Below are 21,652 nucleotides of genomic sequence, written 5' to 3'. Positions count from 1 at the left end.
AAGGCATTTTCTTTTAATGTTTATTTGTTTTGAGAGAGAGAGAATGTGTGGGAAGGGGCAGAGAGATAATGGAGAGAAAATCCCAAGCAGGCTCTGCTCTGATAGCACAGAGCCCTACATGGGGCTCAATCTCCCAAACCATGAGATCATGACCTCAACAGAAATCAAAAGTAGGATGCTTAACTGAGCCACGCAGGTGCCTCAAGGTTAAAAGTTTTATTATTTTATTTTAACTCAAATTTCAACTTTCTTATGGTGCAATTAGCTTAAGATTGAAAATTGTAATAGAACTACCATATGACCCAGCAATTCCACCTCTGGGTATTTAACTGCAGAAAATTAAAACACTAACTCAAAATGATATATGCACCCCCATCTTCACTGTAGCATTATTTACAACAGTCCAGATATGGAGACAACGTAAGTGTCCATCAGTAGATGAATGGATAAAGAAAATGTGGGTAATGTGTACAACAGAATATTCAGCCATAAAAAAGAATGAAATATTGCTATTTGCAACAACATGGGTGGACTTTTAGGGCATTATGCTAAATGAAATAAGACAGAAAGACAAATACTGTATGATCTCACTTATATGTAGAATTAAAACACACACACACACACACACACACACACAAGTTCGTAAATACAGGGAACAGATTGGTGGTTGCCAGAGAAGAGGGTTGGGGGGTAGGTGAAGTTTGAAGGGAGTCAAAAGTACAGACCTCCAGTTATAAAATAAATGAGTCATGGGGATGTAATGTACAGCATGACAACTACAGTTAATACTGCATTGCATATTTGAAAAGTTGAGATAGCAAATCTTAAAAGTAGGTATCACAAAAAACAATTTTGTTACTATGTATGGTGTTGATGTTAGCTAGACTTATTGTTATCATTTCAAAATATCTACAAATATTGAATCGTTGTGTTATAGACCTCAAACTATTATAATATTGTATGACAACTGTACCTCAATTGTTAAAAATGTTATTAAAACAAGACTGAAAATGTAATGGTTGATCATGAAACAACCTAATAAAGGTGCAGATTTATTTCTTGAGAAATCTAGCTTCATTACCATGACAAATTTCATTGCCTTTTTCTTTTTAGTCATTGCAGAAACTTCAGAAAGGACACCTACAATTAATTAGAAATGTTAAGATTGCCCAAAAAAGGATTACCTAGATTTGATCAAATTCAAGATGAAGAAACCTACCTGGAAAACTTATCCGTACAGAGAAATGCTTCTGTTTTTTTTGAAAAATATGATCGGAGTGAAGTACAAGAGTTGCTAACTACTGCCTTAGTCAGCTGGTTGTCTGCCAAAGATGATGTCCGCTCTCAGTTGGACATCCCATGTGGAATTATGAGTCAAATGAATAATGTCAGTTTCTCCACTGCAATCCTTCTGACTCCTGTGGACCCTGTTGCCCTCTTAGACTATAGAGAAGTTCATCAAATTATAAGGGAGTTGGCTGTTGGAATTTATTGCTTTAATCAAATTCCCTCAATCAGTTTAGAAGCTAATTATGATCAGAGTTCTTCTTGTCAATTACCACCAGCTTATTATGATACCAGAATTGGGCAAATTCTGATCAATATTGACTACATGCTGAAAGCACTGTGGCATGGAATATACATGCCCAAAGAAAAACGAGCCAGATTCTCTGAATTATGGCGTACTATCATGGACATTGATCCAGATGGGAAGCCTCAAACAAATAAAGATATTTTTGCAGAGTTTAGTGCAGCAGGTAAGAGAATTTAATATGTTTTATTAGAAGCCATCTTTTTAATTTAGTAATTTATCTTTGGCTCAGTTTTACGTATTTAGTCACATTTCTTAAAAGAGATATTTTGAACTCCAAAGAATCTTTTCAATAAACCTTTCATTTTTTTCAATGGCACCAAAATTATGTTTAAGTCTTGCGTCTTTCATCTTAACCTCCAACTTCTGCAGAACAGATCAGATTTCAAATACTTGATAAAGAGTTTTCAGTTTATACCTTTTCTTACACAGCCTAAGTAGGAAAATCAGTAATAGAGTCAAGAGTAGAATTGGAATGCAATGAGAAAAATCTCTGAACTTGAAAACAAAATGATTGCCAGTTTGGTTAGTCATCTATAATGCCATTTTTGTAAATCTCAAAAATGAATGATATGAAAGTTGAAGTTAAGGATCAATGTGCATCAATGATCTAAGCTTTGGTATTTTAGTAGCATTTGATTTAATAAGTATTTTTGGTTTGGCTAATTTTTAAATTCCTTCTTTTTTTTTTATTTTTTAAAATGTGTAGTTATTTTTGATACCGAGAGAGGCGGGGGGAGGGGGAGAGAGACAGAGCAAGAGGGAGACAGAGTCTGAAGTGGGATCCAGGTTCTGAGCTGTTAGCTCACGAACCTTGAGATCATGAGCTGAACGGAGGTAGGGTGCTTAATGGACTGAGCCACCCAGGCGCCCCTTAAATTCCTTCCTTCTTAGGGCCTGACTTCTTTAAAGCCTGTATATTCACAATAGGTACCACTAAATCCTGTGCATCTCCTCAGCATATGTAAATTTTTTATTCTTAAAAAAAAAAAAAAAAAATTCCTGTAAGTTCCTTTGTAGAGGCCAAATGGAATGGAGAGTAAAATGGAAAATGTGTGCTCCAGACAGTATTCCCAACTACTTTCGCTGATTAAATATATCTAATCATTTTCTAAATAGATTTCCAGTTTGTGGGCACAGGCTTAAAGAGAAGTCTCAATTCAGTTAAAAATGTACTCGAATTTCACTTGACTGGAGGAGAGAGCACAGCAATAGATTTTATATAGATTTTAATCTCATTGGAAACTGGAAAAGGATGACAATTTGTCTTCAGGAATAAAATGTCACTCAGACGCTTCCTTTCTTGACTATTCTGAGAACAAATTTGTTGATTTGTGTATTGCATGTAATTGTTTGCACTTTATGGGGTTGATATTCAAAATATAAGATTTTCAATCTTTATTCAGTGTGTTTTTATACATAATCTTAATATGGCAATAAGTTTCTGCATAACCTTACTAAGGAAGAAAAGAATTAATATTCTCCCCTAATTAGCCAGATTTCCCTTGGCTAAATAGATCTAATAACAGAAGGTTTTAATGGTCAATTAGGTGGAAAAGAACCACTTTTTATCTGAATTGTACATGTAATTGAGGAGAAAATTACCTGAAAAAGACTTTAGTTTGTCAACATAAATCTGGTTACTAAAGCAAATGCCCTGAAAACAAAATTTATTGTTTCTTAGCGTATCAATAAAATGTGGAAGAATTGTGATCATTTGAATATTTAATACAGTTAATGGTAAGGTAGTTTCATGGAGTTTTCTTATTTTTCCTTCTGTCATTGATAGCTAAATAAAAAATTATACATACACATACAAAATATACATATATATGTTCATAAAGTACTCTAGTTTGATTTATTCGTTTTACAAATATTCACTCAGTTTTTATTTCTAGCTTAGACACAAAAGTAAGTCTGATGTCAAGAACAAGTAAACAGGAAGCTTACATACACATAAGCTCCATGAAAAAGAAGACCCTTACCTGTCCTACTTATCCCTACATGTTTTGTGCCTAAGATAGTTCCTGATACAAAGTAGGTATCAACAGGGGCGCCTGGGTGGCTCGGTCGGTTAAGCGTCCGACTTCGGCTCAGGTCATGATCTCAGTTCGTGAGTTCGAGCCCCGCGTCAGGCTCTGTGCTGACAGCTCAGAGCCTGGAGCCTGTTTCAGATTCTGTGTCTCCTTCTCTCTCTGCCCCTCCCCTGTTCACGCTCTGTCTCTCTCTGTCTCAAAAATAAATAAACATTACAAAAAATTAAAAAAAAAAAAGTAGGCATCAACAGATATTTGTTAAATTGAATTAACTGAATTGAGTTGAATTGAATCAATGAAGAATTAAATGGGAACAGGGGTGTTACACAGCTTGAGGGGATTTCTACCATTACCAGTTGATCAGATTGGAAATTAAGTCTAGCATGGATGTCCCAGAGGGATTTAATAACTGAACTGAGGGAGCAAGTCCTCAGCAAGCATGTCACAGATAGATAGATCAGCTCAAAGTTTTGACTAAAGTGTCCAATCAGGATGATGTACAATGACTACAATTGGATGGTCATTCCCCAACCACCACATTCAGAACTATACACCACTGAACACTTCTGAATTTGGGCTAAGACTTAAACTACAGAAGTGTTTGTTTGCTACTTTTGCTATTTACTGTATCTACCACTGGACTGCTGTGAAGTTCAAGTGCCTGAGAATAAGATTTGCTTGATGGCAGTAAGGCAGCCTGAGTCACCTGCTCCGGGTTGGGTTTTCAGAGATGTTTCAGGCTCTGTAGCCTTACTGTACTAGCAAGCAGTACAGTCTCTTGAAGATGGTATTTCTGTGTCTCAAAGGTAGTTTAGATAGCTAATAGCTCTCATTTCCATGCAGGGTAATCAACTTCTGTTGAGAGCAGTCTCCAATAGTAGTGAGTATAAGGCAGAAATTCTCCTCCTGTGGGTGAGAATTATTCAATCTGTGGCGTTGGTGGAGTAAGGACTAATGGCCACCTGGCTTGGTGCAGAGTACCATAGGATTGGAGGGTCACTGGCTTCTAAAAGATTATAGCTATAACTGGAACTAACAAATCCCTTCTTGTTGTTCAAGTATTTGAAGTGAGAAGGCTGAAGCAATGAAAAATATTGCCAGTAATATCTAGTGAATTCCATTCATTTCTGCATTCCCTTGACAGTTCCCTCTTAAAGGACACTGACACTTTGGCATGACGTAGCTGCATTGTTGAAGAGAATATGACATGGTCAAAGTCTTAAAAACATATTTCAGTGTTTTCCTAGAAGTACTATCATTGCTGGTAGTTTACAATCTCCAAGGCTAGATCAGGTAATGTAAATAAAATGTAGCTAAATTAAGATGTCATTTTGGTAGTTGATGACACTTCTATCCTGGAAGTTGTCCACTAATCCATTTGCTAATCACTGGAAGACAGCAGGGAACATTGCACAAGCCAGATGATGTTTCTCTGTAATTGAATTGGCCAAGATGTGTCTGGGAAACTAAGTTGCATGGCTTGCCTTTCCTGATTGAGATGATGGCAAGAGCTTTATGAAGATTTGAGCTCTACAGATGTTAAGGATCAGCAGGAATTGATAGTGGTTTCCAATGATGTTTGAGACTTGACAATTCTGACAAAAAATTGGGTTTGCTTTTCTTCCCTTTTTACAAAGATTACTTGGAATCATCATTCCCACCTGGCATTTGTCAAGCAAGGCAAGGGCCAGAGCTGAGAGATTTGACTGGTAAAGAAACAACAAGCCCTTTTGAGAGTCACATATTTAGGTGGAAACTTTCATCATAGAAGTCAAATTCTGGAGAGTGATCTGGGTTAGAGGTACATACTAAGGAGTCATTCACATATGAAAGTCTGAAAAGCCTTGGGATCATTTGGTGAGAATATCGATAATAATAAGGGACAAGGCCATGATAGGAGGGAGCATACGTCCTACTGTAATTAAGAACAGAGGGCTTCTGGTTAGTGGATGACAAAATTGACTATATCATGTAACTTCATGGCCCACCATCTGGTCTCTTCAGCCCAACTATTATATCTGAGGCTACCCCAATAAGGATCCTCTCACAGTGATGCTCCTGGTTAACAGGATCAGAGACAGGTAGGAACGTTCTAATCAAGTTGTAGGGGGAGTGGGGGAGCACCCAGAGACTAACTGCCTACATTTTCAGGGATGATATTAAAAATACTTAACCACCAGTACAGCATGATCACTGAGCAGTAAGAACAGACATCAGCCATAATGTTGGAGTAGGATCTCAGAGACCTCTTGTTTGTCACAGGTAGCCTTTGCTGGATCATGAAGCTTTCCAGGAGATCCCAGGGGAGGGAGGTATTCAAACAGCTTGGGGCTATAGCAATTCAGTTTACCAAACAATAAGAAAGGGATCAATATTTTTACGACCGATGTGGCCATATTGATACATGTCAGCTAAATATCAGCTCCAGACAGTTCTACTTAATTCTCCTTTCCTGGCTGGGAACCCATGTCTAGACTAGTTGTGACTCTGATCCCTTTTTCACTGTATATGAGTGAAGCTGGAAATCTTTCCAAATTCAGTCACTCCACCACCATGTGCCCTTGGGGAAAGTGCTGTTACATTAAAGCACTTTGTAATATTGGCTGTCAGGCCATCAAAGATGAGCATCATACCAAGATGGAGATTTTTTTCTCCCTTACTATGCTTGGGAGTCTGCTGAAGCACCAGCAGCATCAGCATGCTTCAGGCACTGTAACAATGGTGTAGTGCAAACAATGGTATATGACCAAGCAGAATGCACACCAGACCTTTACGGGAACAGGAACAGGTACGGGCTCCCCATCATGCGCCACATTTGGAACATCGCTGTGAAATCTTGCACAGCCCAAGTGTCAGACTTGGGGAAAGGAACCCAGACTCTTAGATTGTGGGGCTTTTTATACTTCATGATCAGGGAAACAGCAGGTCAGAGGCCAGGTACAAAGGCAATGTGTATTCGCCTAGATTACCCCCAAATTAGAGCCTGAAATGGGGGCTTAAATCAGGGTAGATTATAGGAAATAACTCTAAGGAACAGAAGTGGGGGGCAGGAAAAGTGAATAGAAAAGGAGGAAACATCAATCCAAGGATGTGCTGCTGAGCTTTCATTAAGATCCATTTTGTAAGGACTCTGAGGAATCCCATAGAATACACTTCAGAATTGTGAGCCCAAGGGATGGAAGAGGGCAGTGTGTATCCCCTGACTCCCCCTCCTGGATTGGTCAAAGGTTGCTCCCTCACTCTCCAGATTTGTTCTTGCATTGGAATGACTGGATGGGTTCCATCAGAAGTCTAACACAGCAGTGGTAGAGAAGTCCCAGGGTAAAAATAAGAGCCATGTGGTGCATCTGAAGCAAAGCACAGTTACATCTTTGTGAAGCTGGTTAGGGCAACAACAGCTAGAGTGAAAAATACAGTCTGGGAGGAAGTGAGGTAGAAGTGTCTGATAAACAGAGTGACTCATGGAACCTTGGCCCCAGCTCTATCCTCAGTGTTTGAGGTAGAGAGGGAATGCCACTCCTCCGCTGACTTGACCAGGAAACTGGGGTCCAAGCCTTGTAGTTGTGGCTATACAAGGGCAAGCTAGCAGCAAGAATTTCTATATCATCATGCATATTTGGGGAAGTGGCACCTCCTCTCTTGGCATGACTGAGAGACTGGGCTCAAGTCTTGCAACTGCCCATGTCACTGCTCTCAGAAAACGATAGCAACAGCAATAGAGAAGGAGAATACCAAACTCCGGTCATATTATCTAGTTTTCTGTAGGGGATTTTAATTTCTTGATCTGAATAATTCTTGGATTCTTCAATGTATTACATAAGGTTTGTAGGATGAGAGGAAAGAAGGAAAAACGTATTTTTGTGATAGAAAAATGTGGGAGTGACTTTTAGTTAAGACACACACACACACACACACACACACACACACAAAAGACCTTGTTTAATACTACAACTGGAAGTGAACTGGGTTTGTCTGGTTTTTGGTTTTGTTTTTTATGCCTCTGCTTATTCCCTGCCCTTTTATCTGTAATGCCCTCTTCCTGCCACTTTACCTCACCCTTCCCCATTCTTCCCCAGGTCAGTGTTTCCCCCTTGTCAAGACTTGATTCAGACACAGCCTCCTCTGTCCTATGCACACTGTATCATTTTGCATTGAAATTACTGATTTCATCTCTGTCTCCTGTATTAGCCCTTAAGCTCCTCCTCAAGAGCACAGAAAAATGTCTTTTTTGTTTTTAAATTCTCAGCACCTTATAGCGTGCTTGCAGATAGTAAACTTTCAATACTTGTGGAAATTAAGTGGTTAATAACAATAGAATGTGAAAGAGGAGACTCTTGGGCTTCCAGTTTGAGGAACTGATAGATAAATAGAATCATTTAACCATGACAGAGAATGAAAAAAGCAGATTGGGGGGAGATGAAGGATGAATTTAGTTTGGGAGTGCTTCTGTGACGTTCAGATAAAGATAAGTACTAGGCATTGAAAAAGAATAGAGGTCAGGAGCAAAAAGCAGGGCAGGAGATAAGATTAAATTAGCATAGTATAGAGGTTAAAACAATGGAATCTTGTGTTTCCCCTCCCGGTCCTCCAAATTCAGTTATATCCAATTTTTCTATTAAATCCTTTTTCATGTTCTACATTATTATGACTTTGTACATATCTGATTTGTAGAACATGCTGTGATCACACTTCCTCTAATAATTTTTTGTGTGTGTGACATGAACAACTGTGTCATTAAAACAAATTAGTTCAGTTTTCCGATTCAGCCCCAAACTTTTGAACCGCAATATCGAACTCCTCTCAGTACAGCGAAATATCAGGTAGCGCAGCAATTCCATTTTTTCCCTTAGCGATGTCTCAGTCCACACCTTCCTTCATTCTCCTATGTTCGCGTGAACTGACTGGTATCTTTTCCGGGCAATTTCTCTTCCGGTTCTCCAAAATCCTTTCTCCCATTCTCGACCCTCGCAGCCCTGCCTGCCCGCCCTCCCGCCTTTCCTCCTCCCCTCCCCCTTCCCGCTCCCAGTCCCGGTCTTTCACCTGAGAGGTTTTCCTCATCTGTGTGGAAACACTTGCAATTTGTTCTCATTTAGAAGTGGGGCAGGAACAGGGCTTGCTGACTGCTACCACTGCACTGTAGTGATCGGGAAGAAACCCTGCCCCTTCACTGGGGAGCCTCTCCCCACAGGTTGTATTAGTAGGTCTTTTCTCTTTGATCCATCGGTTTCCCGCAGACTCCCGCCTGGAAGGAGGGCGAGACTGGGGCCAGAGGAGGGGGAGGGGCTGAAGATGTCCCCCTTTCAGCGCGCAGACTCACTTTGCTGGGTTTTCAGCTCAGCCTCTCCTCCCGGCCTTCAGCGGTGGGGCTCAAACCTTTTAGAGAGGAAGGGGAGGGGCTGTGCTGTCTGGGGAAGACGATCGGGGAATTTCATTGCACCAATTCAGACTTCGAACCAATCTTTTTTTTTTTTCTTTCTTTCTTTCTTTCTTTCTTTTTTTTTCTGCTGCTGCTGTTGCTGTTGCTTCTGTTTCTGCTCCGGGGCCCCCCTCCCCCTCCCCGTAAATCTGACATGACGATCTGTTAGAGATTTCTACAGGCTTCCAATTTCTAAGCCTTCCTGACTTTCTGTGGGGAGAACTGACTTGCTGCCTGTTGGCCCCCAGCCACCTCAGGCTACAAAGTTTTAGGCGTGTCAACAATACTCTGGCTTATGTTTAGATTTTTTTTTAAGCTGTCAGAAATACTTTAATTTCTTTATAATTTCTTAAATTTTGCAAAAGGGAGGTGAATCATAGTGGTCATTTAAAAATCCAAGTGAGGGGTGCCCGGGTGGCTGAGTTGGTTAAGTGTCTGACTCTTGATTTTGGCTCCAGTCATGATCTCGCAGTTCGTGACTTCCAGCTCCGCATTGGGCTCCGCACTTTCGGATCTTCTGTCTCCCTCTGCCTCTCTCTCTGTCCCTCCCTGCGCTCTCTCGCTCTCTCTCTCGCTCTCTCGCTCTCTCTCTCTTTGAAAAATAAATAAATATTTTTAAAAAATAAAAATAAAAATGTAAGTGTATTCTGCTTTTTTCTGGAGGGTTTTTTTAAATAGATTTGAGGAAGGAAAAAGAAAAAGGCAAATTGATGTCTCATTTACACGTCTAAAGCACGTATGTTAACAAACGCCACATTTTCTGTGAAGTCATTTTGTGATTCTAAGCAGTTTTCTCAAGCTTCGATTAAGGGTAACATTCTAAGTGTAATTGTCTTTAAGAAGACAATCTGGCAGCAAGGAAGTCCTTAATTTCATCATAAATCGGAAGAAAATGTAACAGGAAATTTGTCATTGATAATAGAGAAAAATCGAGTTTTAATTCTTATTTATTTCATCACGATTAGTTAGCAGGAAAGTTCTTATTGTATATGTTTAGCTTCTGTTATCAGCAAAAACAAGAAATGTGTAATAATATAAGGCTTGGAAAAGAAAATTATACTTTTGGCCAAGTGAGAAACTGATGCCCTGTTTAAAGGGAAATCACATTTTCTTGTTCTTCCTTAGTTAACCCTGATTAAATATGGGACTTAGGTTGTTTCCATGGTATGGTGTTTCTTTCCTCCAAAGACAACGGAAATCTATTCTAATTCTACAAGCTTCCATCTTTCTTTACTCTGCTTAGTTAGCACCAATCAACCTGCTTTTCATCTTTAATAATTTTTTTGGCATCTCATCATCACTTTGTCACTTTAGTAGGATTTCAAGATGAAACCCAGTGTTCAATACACTCTATTTATCCAGAAGCCACATATGATGTTTTCACTATCCAAAATTTTTCTTTTTTACTGTTAAGGTTTGGTTGATATTACAAAGGATCCGGACTTTAATGGAATCTATGATGAAGACATGAATGAAGATCCAACATATGATCCCAACAGCCCTGAAGAAAAAGCTGTTTTTATGAAATATGCTGAAAATATTATGCTAAAATTGACATTCAGTACCATACAAGTTCAACAGTGTGAAAATGTTTTTATATTTGAAACAGCCTATTGGCTTACTAATGCTATAAAATGTAATCAGGATTATCTTGATATTTGTACCTATCAGAGACTACAGCAAAGATTATATCTTCAGAAAAAGGTTATTCAAAAACACTTTGAGAAGAAAACAGACCTCAGAAAAGGAATAGGATACCTAAAGTTAATATGTTTTCTGACTCCATTTCTACTGAGTTTGAAAAAGAAGATGAAAGTTCCATATTTAGATAGTCTGCTTCCACTTTTTTCAGGTAAAAGTATCACCACAGATCAAATATAAAATAATTATATGTATATATATATATATGTTAAATTTATATTTAAATTCAATTTTGTCTGTAGTATTTGAGTCCACTCATGTAACCTAGCTGTAGCCTGTTCGAAAGAAAAAACAAAATTTAATGTCTCCTAAGTAGTTAAAAATATTTGGTATATGTACATAGTACTTGGTATACATTTATACTAATTATAAGGGCTATTGGAAGACTTTAAACATGTTCTGAGAAAAATAGGGAAATAGGCCATGTTCATGATGGAACAACACTGTGAATGTATCATATCTGATTCAAATTACTCTATCAATTCAATGTACTTCTTTTCAAAATCCCTATTGTGTTTTTCACGAAAGTTCAGAAATTGATTCTGTAATTAATATGGAGCAGTACAGGATCATGAATGGTCTTACATTTCTGAAAAGGAGCTGAAAACATATTTTAAAACTTTACTAATGTGTCAGCACTATTATACACAAATAAACCAATGTAAGAGAAGAAAGCTGAAATAGGACCATACTTACATGGAATTTGACAGGACTGCAGGGCATACTGTTCCTCCCACCCAGATTAACATAAAATTTATATATTTTCATTGATGCCCAAACGTGTAGGTTTATTATGGCAGGAGAATTATGGAGGATGTCAGCCATATCTGTGATGTTCTATTACTTAGATTATTGGAAGCAAATATGACTAAGTGTTAATAGTTAAATCTAGGAGGTGGTATTAGGGTGTTATATTATTCCTTGTACTTTTCTGTACTTTTTACCTTTCTCAAAATGCATTATATACTTTTCATTAATGAAACCATATTCTGCTAACAAGCCAAAATATTGAACAAATCTAATCCTTACTGGATTTTTAGAAAATTATTTTTTTTAATAAATGTTATATGTGGATTTTATTACTTTCCAAAAAAGTGAGCTCGTTTGATTTTTATTTTTATTTCATTTTATTTTTTTGTCAGTGAGAGATACCCACCTATTTCTCATTAGTGTCTCTTTTTGCCTAAACCAGCTCAGGTTAAGTTTTTATTTATTTAGCCAAAGATTCTCTGAGGCAGAGTTTCAAATCTTTTCTGACAATTGAAGGTAAGATACTAGTCTTAAGCTCACACATAGAATAATGTTTTAACTAGTCTCTTGAAGTGTCTGTACAATGAAACTACAGAAAACGCCCAAAAGGTATGATACATTTTCATGTTTAAAATATATACTAAGACTATGATTTTATAGACTGTAACTGCCAAGATTTTCAGTTAATATGGAGTTTTCTTCAGTTGGTTTATGTAAATGAGAATCCAGATCTCCAAAATATGATTGTTTATATGCTGTTTTCACTTTTTAAATAAAAGTTTCTTTTTATTTTGGAGATGACAAGGTCAAGACAGAGCGAGAACTGCCTCCATTTATTTATGGGCGAGATTTTAAATGCCAGCATTTTCACTACAAAGAGGATCAATATTTTCATGTTCATGGAGGAATTGAATTTGATATCAGCACACCTTCAGTTGAGAATGCTTTGGAAGACTTTAAGGTTTAAATTATTATTGTTCCTGAAATGGTTTGTCATTTCCCAGCGCTTTTATCTCATTCTCCATCCATAAAGAATCTCTTGCTGGCACAGGCACTAGGCAGCTCTCCAAATGATTATCTTCCTAACTCACTAGTTTTTTCATACATTATGTAACACACATGAATTAAGTCCAACTACCCTAAGGTAGTATGTGAGGTGTCAGATAAGCTAGGTACAGCTATCTTCATAGAATTTATAGATCTCAAATGGACTATATTTGCCCTAAAATTGTTGATCAAAGAATACAGTAGAAATCCCTCAACATTCACTATACACTTTCCTTGAAGAAATCTTCCATTTTCCTTGAAGATTAGTATTAGAACAGAGATCCTCTAGAGTTTAAGAACAATAATTTCATCTAGAATTTAATATAAACATTATACATTTGAATTGTCATTGCTTTTCTACCTTCTTTATATTTTCTTTTGTATTTTTTCCTCCCTCCTGAAGTAGGAACTGGATACATGCAAATATTATTAGGGTTTTATGGGATATTATATTAAAAATTTATCATTTACGTGTACAAAATTTCATCTAAAATAAGCCATAATTGATGGGGCACCTGGGTGGCTCAGTCAGTTGAGCACCTGACCCTTGATTTTTGGCTCAGGTCATAATCCCAGGGTCGTGGGATAGAGCTCATGTCAGGCCCCATGCTGGGTGTGGGGTCTGCTTAAGGTTCTCTCTCTCTCTCTCTCTCTCTCTCTCTCTCTCTCCCCCCACCCCATCCCCAACTTGTGCATGCATGCATTCTCTCTATATATCAAATTAAAAAGAAAAAGCTATAATTGTTTAGACTTATTTAAAGATATGTTTTTAATAATATAACTCATATTTTAGAATAATTTAGAAAAAATACGGGATTGTGCTGCTAATACATTTGTAGAAGATTTAGGATACAAAGAACATTACTCAATACCAGTCATGGAACTTAACGGAAAAAGGTAAGGAACTTTTCAGTAATTATTCACAGTAGTGACAACCTGTTGAAAGTTAGGAGAAAACAAGGAGAGTGTCAAAGTGCAAAGGCTAACTTAATACCTCAGCATGGAGATCCTAGCACAATAACGCCTGTGACTGAAATAGAGAGTCAACAAAATAAATAATATATTTATTACTTCATGCACTTTGGTACATTCTGTGTAATAATCTTTAGAGATAGTGATTAGTTCTTATAATTAACATCGTTATTAAATGGGAATGGAGGTGAGGATCAAATCCTATGAGCCTACTGAAAAGCAGTGGACTCAGCAAATACCCCTTTAGTTCCATAACAGATATGATTTAAAATCCTCTTCCTCTGCTGGGTCTTGTTACGCCTGCCAATTTTTGAAGCGGTGTGTTTTTCTTAGTATTGCTAGGATCTTTATGTCTTGTGTTCTTGGGTTTCCATGTCTTGGACAGTGAAGTTTATGGAAAGTAGAGTAGGGGCATTACTATTAGGAGGTAGAGACTTGAGATTTAAAAGCATATAGGAGAGGTTTTTTTGTTTTCTGTTTTTTTAACGCATGGAAGTGGTTTAGAGACCAGGACCAAGTCTGGAACTCTGGAGAATAGCAGCTTTTAAATAGGGAGATGCAAAAGAGAGAACAAAGGAGTTGAGAAGGAATGATATAAGGAGGAGGACCAAGAAAGTACAATAGCATGGAAGCCAAATGGGGAGGAATTTTTAAATATGGAAATAGATTAAAAGAATCAAATTCAACAGAGAAAAAGGCCAAGTCAACTTAAGACTGAAGACAGCACTCTAAATTCGGCAGTGACTTGGGAAGAGGATTAGTTCTGGCTTTAGGCTATGTTTAGTGAGCTGAAGGGTGAAGTTGGGGAGAGTTCATGTGATGTGAAGAAGACAAAGATTACGCATTTCTCCAAGATGCATGGTCGTGAGGAAAATAAGAGAAAGGAGGCAAAGGGAGAATCAGGATAAACAATGAAAGGTGGGTCTTTTCATTGAATACTGTCTGGATGCACACATAGTACTCTAGGTGAAGTCAAAGACCATGTGGCTAATGACTTCCATGATTTTGGAGGGAATTAAGTAGTAGACCTCATGCCTCTAGAATGGACAGTTGGTGTGCATCTCCCTCGAGAAGGAATCCCTCATTCAGGGATCCAGCAACTGCTGACACATTCCATGTACAACACCTGCCAAAGTAAATAGTATTTCAGAAGCACCTCTGAATAACACTTTATCCCCCCAGGCTCCAGTGACTAGCTGGACACTAATGATCCTGAGGATGCAGGGAGGCAGCTGAGATAAAAGCTGTACTTGGTGAGAGGTTGTTATAGGTAAAGGAGTATGGTTGGCATAAGCCCACTGTCATTGAACAGTAAGAGATCCAGTCAAATTGTTTCAATGGGATACTATAGTAGAATGGTTCTCTAGTTTCTGACTAATGCACCACATTGGTCATCAATGTTGGTGAATTGCAGATAGATGGATTTGAATTTGCAGACTTGCAAAGGCAGCATGAGCTTGTTTCCCAGACCCAGGCAGCATGGAGTAAAAGTAAAAACCACAAGTGGAGTAATAATCAGTGTTTTCTTGGTTCCTGTAACAATTACTAGAGAATCTTCAGTTCCATAATATCCCCCCTACATAGTTATTTTAGGAATCTCATATGCCAATGGATCAGCTCTCAGGTACTGTGAGATATCTTCAGTTTTCCTCTTTCCTGTCTGAGCAATCTGTAATGATCCACTCTTGGGCCCCTGGAGCTCAACAGACCCTATGAAGGCAACTCAACATTAATGCCATTGTTGTCTCTGACATCATTTCTCCTGGTTGTGGATCTGGGGTCACTTCTGGAGCTGGCTTCTCCTGATGCCTGCTAAATACCTTGTATCAACTGTGAGGCATGTTGAAGCCAATCCAGTGAAGTATTTCTTTCCCAATTTTATTGGTTTCAAGGAAGTGCTACCTTGAACTCCTAATAATTTGATGCAAAAACAGCTCTTTTAGTCATTTTGCTAACAGTTCTTTTCTGTGATGTAGGGATCATTTGGTGAATGATTGAAAACATGCCATGTTAAAATCTCCCCTCTTTGATTTTAGGGGCATTGTTAGTGGGCTGAGGTCTTGAGTCTTGATGTTCTCTTTCCTCAGAATGGTTTATCTCCTAGGAACCCCCTGGTCCATTATGAAAATAGGGTCAGTTCCACTGTCCCTCCAGGCATGCCTGAAAACATCTAAATCCTAGATTCATTTTGGTTCAGGTTGGGCCCTCCTACCATACCAGAATCAAAAAGTAGGGGCCACAGTCAGATACCCAGGATTTGGCCATTCCATTAAAGTACAAGAACTCATGAATTATTAAGGTGACAATGACTGGAGCAAAAAGATTAATTTATATCAGTACCAAAATGTCCTATTTTGGGGACAGTATACCAGCATCATGATGTTGCTGTGATTATTAGGAGACAGGTCAGAAATCAACTTAATGTGACAATGGTGTATCAGGGAAATGTGGTCCTAGAAGCTCCTCAAAAACTGGGTGCAGATTCTCAGGTAGAAGAATCTGAAGGGAGCTGTTATAGTTCCTGCTATAACTAGAGCTAGGGAGCTAGAAGCTCCTCAAAATCTGCACTGGGTGCACATTCCCAGGTAGAAGAATCTGAAGGGAACTGTTTTAAAAGTGAGGCCCCCTTATAGTTCCTGCTAATATCTACATATAGGTTTTGAGTAAGAGCAGTGATATGTCCCTATGCAGTACTTGAATGAATTCTCCCTCAAAGCACTGGCCATCTGGGCTTTCTATGCTTCCATAGAAAGGGGGCCAGTGCAGATAGTGTATCCAATCTTGGGGGGAAGGGGTCACAAAAGTCTGTGGCCAAAGACTTTCTCAGGGTATAGCCACCTTCACCACCTCTTGCTTCTCCAGTTTCTAGGGTAGGATAGCCCCCTGCTGGTTCTGGAAGCTTGATTTGTATTGGATAAGTAAATTGAATTTCTAGAAGAAATCAACCCACATTCCTTTGGTATTTGTTAAATTTATACATCTATTTCATTGCCTGAGCAGTGATCTAAGAGTACATCACTAAGTACCAAAGCCCCCAAAGGTAGTCAGCAGCTTCTGACCCCCTAGCAAGTTACCACAGCCAGAGGCAGCTCCCTGGAGAAGTACATGAAAAGATAGAGGTTGCTGGCACTGGGGCTCTATGATGTGGAGCTGGGCCACTGAGAGACCAAAGGACATCCTTAGTGTGATCTCCTGGCCCTGTATCCATGGAGGCAGTCTTATGAGACTTGGGGTATCTGTTTGGGGTGTCCACCCTTAGCAGCATGTGTGACACCAAGGGAAGGTGAGCTGTTTTCTTCTAGGTATTTAGTTTAGTCATCCAATGTGAATCAAGCATCCGAGTCTGATTCAGACAGCCCCTTAAGGTCCTAGAGCCTATCATTGCTGTGATGTGAAAGCCTTCAAATCTGAGTAAGATTCAGAATACCTGCTCCTCGATTTTAGAAGCAAGTCCCTAGTGATGAAGTTGGCACCTGTACAAGTTGAGGCCCATGGACAGTGACAAGTTCCACCACCTGGACTGGCGCTGTCTCTGCAAGGTGTGGGTAAAGATGGCCTTTAGTTTATATTTTTATGGTCTAGTTTCTCTTGGGGCGAGAGGATGGTAGACAGGAAGAATGACAACCTCAGATAAATGCAAACAGGTCCTCAAACATGCCTTCATCCGTGCAGAAGTCTATATTATTCAGAAAACTGAAGTGGAAGTAAAGGTCAAGGAAGAGACGATATTAGCCTCTGACCAGTTCATAACATAGCATTTCCCTAAGACTTTCTTTTTCAATCAATACAATTTAAACTACATTTTTGTACTTAATTATTATAGAAAAATAAAGTTTAGCTAGCATAGAAAAAAAGTAGCAAATTACTTCAAAGTCAGAAAGATTGATCTTTTTTCTTTATTTTTTTTTATAGCTACTATGTGATCTGTTTTGAACTTGAAACTTTCTATCATCAACTATATAAGACAAAGTGGTGGGGAGCCATAAATGAAATCGTGAACAATCTGAAACCAAAAAGACTTCCACTAACAGATGCTCAATTACATGAGCAATTTAAGAAAAAATTTGGCTTCAAAAAAGCTATGAAATGCAAGGTATTTCAGTAATCATACATAATTTAGTATAGGAGGCTATTATAGATAATATGTTATTATAGGTAAGTATATGTCTCAAATTTTTATTTTAGGGATAACTATTGGGTTAAATGAAGTTTTCAATATGAAATAAAAATTCCACATTTTAGCAGCTTAGAAGCCATACAATTCTGGATAATAAATTTCTGGTAGGGTTGCAAAACAATCTGTTAATGAACTACATTGTGACCAATCTTAATAAAGGTTAGTATTTATTAAGTGCTTATTTTATACGCCAGGCGCTTTATAAATCCTTTTAACAAACTTTTTCAAGGTACTAGTACTGCTGTTGTCATTCTGGTTTTACAAATGAGAAATTTGAGGTGCAGCCAGTTAAGGATCTTTCCCAAATTACACAGCTAGTAAATGGCAGAGTCTGGCTTCAGTCCTGGGAACCTAACCTGAGGAACAAAACCTGGCATTCTGAATCAAATCTCTGTATCTGTTTCAACAAACCTTGATGCACAGCTTCTGGAACTGATAAATGAAGTGGTGAGCTCACCAGTTTCAAAGGACACTCTGGCATTTATTTACCATTTATTTGTTTCAATGTCCATACATTTAAGAATTGAATAAACTGTTCATTTAATTTTAAAATATTAAGTGGTCAGAATGTTTCAAAGAAGAGTGTAATATTTTTACCTCTCTATTCTGAGAACTAGAACAAAGAAGACAAATTGTATTTCTATAGCTATGTAATTTTAGCTTCTAGATTTCTAAATTAGATTGTTCTTAAATCAGAAAAGGAACCCAGGGATCTTCATTTGCCTAAGTATTTCAGGAAGCAAATTTTCCCATTTTAAGCATCTACAAAGAAGGAGCTATAATTTCTCCCTAAAAAGTGGGGGGTGGGGAACTTCCCAAAAATATTTTTTAAACTTCTCAATGTTTCTTAATAGTTCTAACAACTTTAATCATTGCCCAGTGAGACACTTTCAAATGGAAAGTGAATATTCTATGACTGAGCACCAGTCATGTAATTATATCAATACATACTTATTAATTATATATTAGTATTATATTTATTATAAATATATTAGTATATGTTTATCGTCCTTTTTTTCCTTAAACCAAAGTTTAGGTGTATTTTAAAGAAACTTATTCTGGTGCTCTTAATCCTTTTAGAGCATCCCATTTGGTATGAAGTCTGCTGTTGAAAGAGGATTATCTGCTGTTTTCCATACATTTAGCCGTAAAACCTCAAGCTTGACCATCAATATTTCAGATGAGGCAGGCTATGCCATTTTCCATCATGCTGCTTTACACAACAGAGTTTCTATTATATGTCAACTGTGCAATGCTAGCTTCAACGTCAACCAAAGACGCTTTGTCATGTCTAGCCAAGGTACCATAAAGTTTAAAACATCTAAACTGTTTTTCTTTTACCTGCTCCTACTCAGAGTTAAGAAGACATGTTGATTGTAGAGCAAGATAAAAATTTGGTATTGTATCTAGAGCATAGTTGAGGTTTGTGTTTCCCTTATTTCAGAGAGGCTCTTTTCTAAGTATCACTTATTGCTCTCTCATATAGTATTATTTATTTCTTTACTGTGTCTCCCTCACTTGAACATAAGCTCTGTAAAAGGCAATGGTTTGCTTTACTTTGTTTGCTATGGTATTTGAACGCCTAGAAGAAAGCCTGGCATTGTAGGTGCTCAGGAAGTAGTTGTTGGATGAATGCATGATTGGATGAACACAAGGCAGTATTTGATAATCACTGGCATAATTAAAACACAGTGGTGCACTATAGAAACTCACAGAAAAGGTAGATAAGTAGAGATCCCAGCAGAAGATCCTTTTTTATCCCAGAGTTCTCAAGCAGGGAATAACTTCTTCACAATATATAAACTTAAATAATATTTAATAACAAAAAATTCTTATAATAATAATTGTTTTTAATTAATGGCCCCTTTAAAGCTAACCCTAATTTTGACTTTTAAAAAGCCACTTTTTCCTGATTCTTAGGTAGGAATATATATATATATATATATATATATATATATATCTTATATTATATCTTACAATATTTTATATCTTAAAAACTGTGTTATATTTTCACACACCAAAACATGTTCTGCTTTAATCCTATTCGCTACTAATAAATTATGTACTCTTATCAGTATAATTAATATGTTTTCATATTAAGATGCTTCTATTACTTGATTAAAATAGCACAAATTCAGTTAAATTTAAATATAACAAGTAGCTTATTGTTTAAAGATACATAATATTTTAAGCCTTTCTTGGTGTGAAATAAATCTTTGGTAAATTAAAGTCTCTCATTCATCCTGTGACTGCTTGGATTTCCATTTGCTAAGAATTGGATAGATTTTGACATATGAAAAATGTATAACTCTACTGGCAACATCCACATATGATGACTTACCCAACACAAAACTGCACCAACTGTCAGTTTTGACCAGACTCTAGAGATGCAGCATTCCAGGTCTGCTCTGCCATGATGCCGGCTGTGTGCACCAAGCCCAGATGGCTTGACCAAAACCTCCACTCAATCCTGTCGTTGATATCTAAATATAGCAATTTTATTCTTATTCATATGAATCTATTTTGACTAATCTAGGGAACTCATATATGTTATTAATCGTACTTCTGTGTGTATTCCCCTTTAAAACAGAGTCATCAAAAATGGATGTGAAAAAAGAAAGAAATGGTAAGATATAAATAAAATATTTGGTGCATTTGAAAAGGATATTGCATGTATTAAAATTCTTCTATAGTATATAATCTCCAAAATGTTCTGTTACATGAAAATGTCACATAATGATATTTTCTATATATTTTGAAGTCTAAATTTTTTCTACCCATGGTTGTTTATTCATATTCCTCTTAAGTCTTGTTTTTTTTTCTTTTTTCTGTTTTTTACTGTGGAATTTACAGTTACCTCTACTTATTTTTTAAAAATCAATCCCCAAAGTAGTTTTTATGCCAAAAAAAAAAAAAAAAAGCAGTTAATATTATTTAGATATGCTGCCACCTAGTGACAGTAACAATGTATGAGGACTGAGGAATGAGGCATTCTTGACTGAGGTGAGAGATTTTACCTAAGTAGTTTTTGTTAAATGTTAATTTATTTAGTGTGTGTGGGGGGTGGGGGGGGTGGGGGGGTTCTGGTGCTAAGAGAGAGGGAGAGAGAAAGGATCCTAAGCAGGCTTCTCGCTTTCAGCACAGAGCTGGACACAGGGCTCCATCTCACAAACAGATCATGACTGGAGCAGAAATCAAGAGTCAGACACTTAACCGACAGAGTCACTCAGGTGCCCTTGACCTAAGTATTGAATATGGAAAATCAGAAAAATTTTTAAAGGCTGTACCTTCCATATCTATATCTAAAAGACTATATACCTTCATACTCTATATAGGATAATTCAAGGAGGGTGTTTTTTTTTTTCTTTCAGGTTTTAGGCATGTTTAATAGATCAACGACAACCAACTTCAGCTTGATTTATCCCCAGAATATTCAGCTAGCAACACAATGAACCTGACATGAAAGTGGTGAATCCTATCATGATTTAGCCATTCTTCCATGTCAAGAGTTTAACATCTTTTTTAAAATTCCAGTATAATTAATGTACAGTGTTATATTAGTTTCAGGTGTACAATACAGTGATTCTACAGTTCTATACATTACTCAGTGCTCATCATGATAAGTGTACTCTTTAGTCTCCATCACCTATTTCACCCATTCCCCCCCCCCCCACATCCCCTCTGGTAACCACCAGTTTGTTCTGAATATATGAGTCTATCTTTTGTCTCTTTTTTCCTTTGTTTTGTTTCTTAAATTCCACGTATGAGTGAAGTCATATGGTATTTGTGTTTCTCTGATCTACTAATTTCACTTTGCATTATATCCTCTAAATCCATCCATGTTGTTGCAAATGACAAGATTTCATTCCTTTTTCTGGCTGAATAGTATTCCATTGTGTATACAGTAAAACCTTGGTTTGCAAACATAATTTATTTTGGAACCATGCTTGTAATCCAAAGCA

At 37.5% G+C, this 21,652-nt stretch overlaps 1 protein-coding gene across 2 annotated transcripts in view; it reads left to right on the top strand.

Moving 5' to 3' along the window:
* Positions 1-21,652, top strand: part of ANKAR (ankyrin and armadillo repeat containing) — a 76,705-nt gene that overhangs the window by 2,563 nt on the left and 52,490 nt on the right. Inside the window, exons 2-8 of one of the 2 annotated variants that reach the window (XM_047870275.1) lie at positions 1,114-1,757; positions 10,458-10,895; positions 12,292-12,455; positions 13,335-13,438; positions 17,426-17,606; positions 18,771-18,990; positions 20,281-20,316. In XM_047870275.1, coding sequence (XP_047726231.1) covers positions 1,157-1,757; positions 10,458-10,895; positions 12,292-12,455; positions 13,335-13,438; positions 17,426-17,606; positions 18,771-18,990; positions 20,281-20,316 — 1,744 coding nt within the window. In that variant the 5' untranslated portion in view covers positions 1,114-1,156. Of the gene's footprint in view, positions 1-1,113; positions 1,758-10,457; positions 10,896-12,291; positions 12,456-13,334; positions 13,439-17,425; positions 17,607-18,770; positions 18,991-20,280; positions 20,317-21,652 lie in introns of those variants that run through there. The other variant, XM_047870276.1, reaches the window with a different exon arrangement.

Source organism: Prionailurus viverrinus, chromosome C1, assembly GCF_022837055.1.
Source record: "Prionailurus viverrinus isolate Anna chromosome C1, UM_Priviv_1.0, whole genome shotgun sequence".
NCBI lineage: Eukaryota > Metazoa > Chordata > Mammalia > Carnivora > Felidae > Prionailurus > Prionailurus viverrinus.
Note: the sequence above shows the minus strand (reverse complement) of the source record. Positions and strands in the feature narration are given on the sequence as shown.